This window comes from Juglans regia, chromosome 4, assembly GCF_001411555.2.
Source record: "Juglans regia cultivar Chandler chromosome 4, Walnut 2.0, whole genome shotgun sequence".
Classification (NCBI taxonomy): domain Eukaryota; kingdom Viridiplantae; phylum Streptophyta; class Magnoliopsida; order Fagales; family Juglandaceae; genus Juglans; species Juglans regia.
In genome coordinates this window covers 17,584,473-17,591,545 of record NC_049904.1, presented here as the reverse complement: position 1 = coordinate 17,591,545, position 7,073 = coordinate 17,584,473, and the positions used below count along the sequence as shown (strand labels likewise).

The following is a 7,073-nucleotide window of genomic DNA, read 5'->3' as shown; positions in this document are numbered from 1 at the left end:
TAAAATATTTTTTTATTGAGTTTCTTACATAATTCACATTAATAAATCACTTAATTTAATTTAGTATTTTAAATAAATTTTTTTATTAATTGATTAAAAAAAAAGATTGGACCGAATGGACTGACCGGACCGGACCGGACCGATAACTACCGGTCCGGTCCGGTCCCTATGGAGTGTTCGGTCCGGTGATGGACCGAAAATATTCGGTCCATCACCGGATTGACCGGTTTACACCACTACTTATAGTAGATTTTACACCTGTGGACAAAGACCTTTGTATGGAACTATGTAAATATTGGTCTTTTTTTCTTTTTAATATTTCCTGCCATTTATTATTAACCAAAGCACACTGCCACCAAGAACCACATGAGAGAAAGGATTGTCCGACTATAACGTTGACGCCAAAAAATACATCAGCAGTACTTGTGGCATTAATAAATCTAAGCCTGCAACCCCCATTTAGGATTTAATGCTTGACCTTCATTTAGAATCTAAAAGATATATATAAATATTGAATTTTTCAAAATTTCTTAGCTTCTCTTTTCTTTAAAGAGAAACTCCTGCTTTTCTCTAGAAAGAAAAGTCCCTCATTTTCATATTATTTTTCCACCGGAGAGGACAATGGATCCTTGGTTCCCTTCCTCCTCTACTTCCCATTTCACATACAAGTATGTTTATAGGTTTTTCTTCTAGTCTTTTTAAATTTTCCTTTACACCAGTTTGGTCTAGGCTTGACCTACCATAGTCAGGTGACCGATTGTCTACACTCAAATCACCATGCAACTCTCCAACTGCTGATCTATTGATATGAAGTGGAACCGTGACGAAATCTCGACAGGTGATCCTCAAGCATGGTTTGCCCTGCGCACACACACTGTTGCATGAAAATCATGCATCCAACGACTACACATGTTGTGCCAATGGTCTCGCTACCTCAAGATCTTTTAGATTTGATACACCCCATCTCACTATCACTAGTGCGCAGTCTCCTCACGCAGTCACAGGCTAGCCGGACGTGAAGAAACTCAGCCCGTGGCAGTCTAGGCTAATCTATGTCGGTAATTCTACTATGTTTCCACTTTCCTAACTAAAGATCTTGAAGTAGGGGATGGTGATCTCTTCAGCAAACATCTCAAGACAACAAATTACATTGCACCACCAAAATCCACCATCTCCAACAGTGGCAACACAATTCGCACAACTATGCAAACTATAAAAGGACCGTCTTTAAGACGGCGTCCTCTTTGCAGGAAATGGGTGAGTTTCTTCCTCATTCTGAACTTGATAAATACTCATGTTTACATGCTACTATATGTTCATTTTTTACTGAGTTGTTGATAACTCACCCATTTATCTTCATAATATTTCAGATAGCTTTGATGATTTAGCTGGGGATCAATAATAGAGTATATGGGCAATATTAGTTGAGAATAGTAGTTGGTTACCTCGGGATTCCAGTACTCGTGGTGCATATATTTATCTAGTAGACGCAGTTCAGTAAGTTTTGGATGATTGTGAGAACTTATGTAAACCCTATTTTATTTTATTATGTTCATTCAGATATGTGGATGTAATGCCCCGATCCCGGATGGGTCGGAGAGTTACCTCTTAACACTTAAAAATCATATCTCACTATACAAATATAAACTCAAATTCCTCAATTACTCATAGACCTCATTACTTTAAACCATTTACTCCAAAATAAAATACAACGAAGTCTCAAAATACATGCCAACTTTCCAAAGTACTAAGTCAACAGAGCAAAACAAAACTATTCAATAAAAATTCTCCAATAATAAGTACCCTCTTTGTATTTAATATCTATGCTCACAAAGCCTTACCCATGCTTCCTATTCTTGAACCTATGTTGAAGTATCCAAAATATCTGAAAAATATTGTGAAGATAAGGGGTCAGTTATCAACAACTGAGTAAGCAGATGACATATACTAGCATGCAAACATTAGCATTTACAGAGTACAGTATGTAGAACAAAATATTTTCTAGAGTTATCATTCAAAACAAAACATGTTTTGAAACGTAACATAGCGATGGTTTTAAGACATATAAAACCCAGAGTACTTTGGCATAACATAACCTGAGCATCATCATCACATCAAAACAGAGCATCTCATAGAGCATAGACCATGTTTCACCCCCGTGGTAGGGTTATGCTAACCCTGATGGCCAAACCGGGTAGAGATAGAAGTGAAATCTTTCCCTTATTACTCTTGGAGCCCCGAGTGTGCACACAGGAAAGACTATTTAAAAACCACTTTGTTTCCAAAGTGAGTGCACTCAGAAATAGAGAAGTTGGTACCAACCCAAACAGAGCAGAGCAGAGATAGAGTCAGATACAAAATCAGTACACCATGCCAAAGGTTTTTAGATGCCATATCAAAATAAAAAAGAGTACCAAAACATAATCAGATCATTCTCACATACTGAAAACAAAAGTCGGAGCATCTTTCTAAATTAATGCATAATTTTTCAAATTCTCAATATCGCTCTTTTTTAGATTTCAAAGACAACATAACAAAATTTAACTCATGTCTACACAATGCATGTCAGAAACATTTTATTTTTTTCATACAGATTTCATGAGTAATGCAAATAAGCGACTGAGGTTGGTTTTTCCCAAGTTTGCATTTTATCACAAAACATGCAAAGTTTTCAGAAAGTCAACCTCAGTCTAAACAATTTGTGTAAAGTCTAGAATATGAACCCCGCTTACTTGGACTTCTTAACTTAGCAGAAATTCTCCACAGCAGTACTGAACGAAAATCAATTGACACCTATAAAATAATCACGTAACTTCCATAAATTTTCAATCCACGTATTTCAATATCTAAACCTAAAATACCTATTTTAATACCTCAAAACCTACAATTGATCTTAACTCTAAAATATCATCACTTTTTAAATTTATCATTTTTCCCACATAATAACTCCAACTAAAACATTAATATTAACTAATATAATTTTGTACTAAAATATATATTGAAAACCATGTAGTCCATGAAAAAACATGTCCTACCGAAAACACTTGTTCAAGAAACAATTGGCTAAAAGGGTAAAACTGTAATTATTACTAAAAATATTTACTAAACCTACGGAAGTTTACGGGAACAACTAAACACCTATACTAGAAACAAGGCAGCGTCGTTGTTGTTGGAGAGTACATAGGACTTACTGAGAGAAGTTTCGAGCGGTGGAAAGTGGCTGGGCACTACGATTGGGGTGGATATGCTGGCGAGCTGGGCATGGGAGAGAGAGAGAGTGAGAGAGACCTCATGTAGAAAGAGCGAGGGACCGAGAGAGAGCTTGGTGTGAGAGAGAACGGAAACTCACCGTGAGGTAGTAAGGAGTGAGACGATCTGGGGCTGGGCGTCGACCAGGGCAGCGTCCAAAGGTGGAGGCTCGCCCTCCGGCGTCTTCTGATGGAAGTGGCGTCGAAATGGAGGGGGGGGGGGCTAACGACGTGGTTCACAGAGGGGATGCTTCCCCTGTTTTGGCATGCAAACACAAAGCCCTTCACGTCCATAGCGTATTGGCAGCTAGGCACGGAAATGCAGGGCAGAGTAGCTGTGGCCGACTGGAGTTGGGCTTTTGCGATCGAAGATGGAGGGCGATATGGGTCTCGGTGATGGTGGTTGAAGAAGGTAGCAGCGGCTGCATGGTGGTTCTATGAAGGTGCTTGGTGCTGTGGTTACGTGTTGGCAGGGCAGTGGGCTGGTGGATTTCGCCGTGTAGGAGAGAACTCGGAAGCTTGAAGATGGAGGTTGGCGTCAAACCAGGAGAGGCTGTGTGATTCTTGTGGCTGGTGCAACAACGACGGTAAAATAGGCAGTTTCCAAAGGCATGAGATATATGTGTATATTTATATGGGTGATATGAAAACCCTAGAGAATGAAAAGGGGTAGACGTGCATGGGTAGTGTGATGCGAAGGGGAAGTTGGAGATAAAAAAAATGAGGGATTTTCATGATGGAGAGGAAACTGCTGGAAAAATCTGCTGATTGTTTTAAACGGTGCGCTTTGCACCAAATTGGGCTGGGTGGGGCATTGGGCCATACAGTGATTGAGTAGAGTCCATTTCAAAAATTTAACTACAATAACAAGTCTATTAGAAAAAATTTGATAATAGTTAAAAACCATTTTGGGCCCATAAAAATAGTATTCGGAAAATTTCAACTGGGCTTTTCATATACTTAACTCAAAAATATAAAAACAGGCTTGGCACTAGGCCTGAGTGTTACAGTGGAGATGTTAATTTAGTTTATCTCATTTATGGTATTGAGGATCGGATATGTGGTTATGTGTAGTTAAATGATTTGGAAGTATTGATGTTTGATTTAGAGCCAATGGAGGTATATATATTGAATCCATTGGAAAATTTCTTAGTATTGTGAAATTCATTATCAGGTGACAAGAGTTAACTCCCTGGACCTCTGGGGTCGGGGTGTAACATATTTTTGGCAAAGAGATGCCAAGAAATAAAAAAATCTTACATATTAATAATCATCATCCATCTCGATCGATCAACTGACCATCACAACATTATTAATTAATGTGTCGGAGTAAAATTTCCTAAACCTTAATTATGAGGAAGAGGCCAGAGGAATACTTTGCTCATTCCTGAAGAAATTGTCTGGATCAACTGCAGTCTTGATCTTCACTAACCTATCAAAGTTTTCATGAAAATACATGGCTCCATAAACCTTCCCTTCTGCATAGCTGTTCTTACCATGGTGATTGATCCCAATGTCAAGATCCCTATAGTTCAAATATGCACTTCTAGGGTTCTTGGACACGAAAGGAGTCATGTAACTGTAAAGGCTCCTTGATTGAGTTATGAAGTTCTTTTCTGCCTCAATTCCTGCATCTTGCCAGCTTATTGAGTACTGGATTTTGAACAAATTCCCTGCACGATGTGGGAAAGGAAGTGCAGAAGCTTGTATTTGGTTCATTTTTCCACCATAAGGATTGAAAACCAGTCCAACTTTTCCGAGCTCAATCATTTTCTTCCATATATATTCCAACCCAGCTTTCGAAATCGGTTTCTGCACGTAATCCGATTTCCTCTTCCCGAAGATTGCCGTGTCGGGGTGTCGGTCGAGGAGGACTGTCGGGGACGTGACATTGCCATTGCCGGCGCCAGCCCACACAACAGAATCAATCCAACTCATTTCCGTCACATCTTCCTTCTTCAAACCTAGTTCAGGAAACTCCTTGCTTAACAACGTGATCAGGTCTTCTGCTTTTCCGAGGAACAATGCGACGATCGATGCTCGGATTGTCGTCTCCCCCTTCTTCACCTTGGATGTCACGGGCTGTATCAGCATCCTCATGAACAGGTTGTCATCCGTGGTCGGAGCGACTTGCTGCCATCGATAGACAATATCGGTCGCGTTCTCTTCCAAGGTCCTTTCAGCCCTAAAAACGGTAACCTTTTCCGGAACAGGAACCAACTTTATTTTGAATGCGAGTATTACTCCAAAACTTGCGCCTCCTCCTCCTCTAATGGCCCAAAAAAGATCTTCTCCCATTGAAGTCTTATCAAGGATTCTGCCATTAACGTCCACGATCTTCGCATCAAGGACATTATCTGTGGTAAGTCCATATTTCCGAACCATGAAACCATATCCAGCGCCACTTAAGTGCCCACCAACGCCGACGGTGGAACAAACCCCCGCCGGGAAGCCATGCAGCTTGCTCTTCTGCCATATATTATAATAAACTTCTCCGAGCGTCGCGCCGACTTGCACCCATGCAGTTTCTTCCTTGGCATCGACCACAACAGAACGAAGATTAAACATATCGAGGACGACAAATGGGTCTTGAGATACATACGAGACGCCCTCGTAATCATGGCCGCCGCTGCGGATTCTTATATGGATGCCATTTTTCTTGGCGCAAATCACGGCCGCTTGGACATGGGATTCCTCTGTCGGGGTCACGATGATGACTGGTTTTGGCGTCAATGTGGTGTTGAAGCGTGCATTGCGGATGTAGGCACGGAGGACGGATGAGTAGGAAGGGTTGTTTTGAGCATAAACTATTTTGGAGATTTGATCTGGTTGCTTTGTTTGAGATGATAAGCACTGGATAAAGGCGTTATGGGCAGAATCGGAAGCTGCCCATGAGGCAGAGACTTGAAAAAGAAGAAAAAGGCAGATTAAAGGAAACATTCTTGGCGTTGGCAGATACAGGAATGGGTTTGATTTTCCCATTTTTGTATCTGTTTATTCCCTTTTGTGTGTTTGTTTCCTTCTCATTTTGCAGCTAATTGTAACATATATATATATATATATATATATATATATTACATATTGGATCGAACACCTTCATATATAGGATTGATATCCCGAGAGGAACTCCTAGCCCATGGCCTCATGAAGGTAAGCCATGCTGTTGAAAAAGTACTGTAATAGGTCATAAATAGTAAATTCCAAAATTGGATTGAGATCCTCTAAGCTCTCTAATCCTTGAATCCAATTAGATGATTGGTTTGGAAAAGAAATAGATTCATGACTACTAAATTTATATGTGGGGTTTGTATTGCATAGAGATCTCCTATGGTCAACATTATTAAATGTAGTGAGATGAAATGTTGTGGTTATCTTTTTTGAATTTGATGAACTTTTAATCCCATCCAAAATTAGTGAGAATCGTTATTATTAAAAGGATAATAATACTATTTGGCCCCATGATTTTGCTCCCTCATTTTGACCGCTTGTGTATTTTATTTTATTTATTTTAATTTTTTTATTAATGGGTGTTAAGGAAGTCACCACTAATGAATTTGAGTATTTAAAAAAAATATATTTAAAGATATTTAAAAACTCTTTGAAAGAAAAAAAAAAAGTACAATTGCACTAGTGGTAATTTTGAGGGGACAAAATCATGGGGTTGAGTTTTGTAACCGTTGAAGCCCATCACTGGAGACACTATCGTTCACCGGTAGGCCATTCTCATTCTTTGTTGCTCACGCGCGCACACACATTCACTTCAAGTTATTTTATTTCACTCCAATGAAATTTCTTGGATATGATTTCAAAATGAGTAGTCCGTGG

The 7,073-nt window shown here is 39.5% G+C and overlaps 1 protein-coding gene across 1 annotated transcript; it reads right to left on the bottom strand.

Moving 5' to 3' along the window:
• Positions 1-4,543: 4,543 nt before the first annotated feature.
• LOC108990670 (berberine bridge enzyme-like 21) lies at positions 4,544-6,284 on the bottom strand. The gene has a single exon (XM_018964698.2). The coding sequence runs from the start codon at positions 6,228-6,230 to the stop codon at positions 4,599-4,601; it is 1,632 nt and encodes a 543-aa protein (XP_018820243.2). The 5' UTR covers positions 6,231-6,284; the 3' UTR covers positions 4,544-4,598.
• Positions 6,285-7,073: the final 789 nt, after the last annotated feature.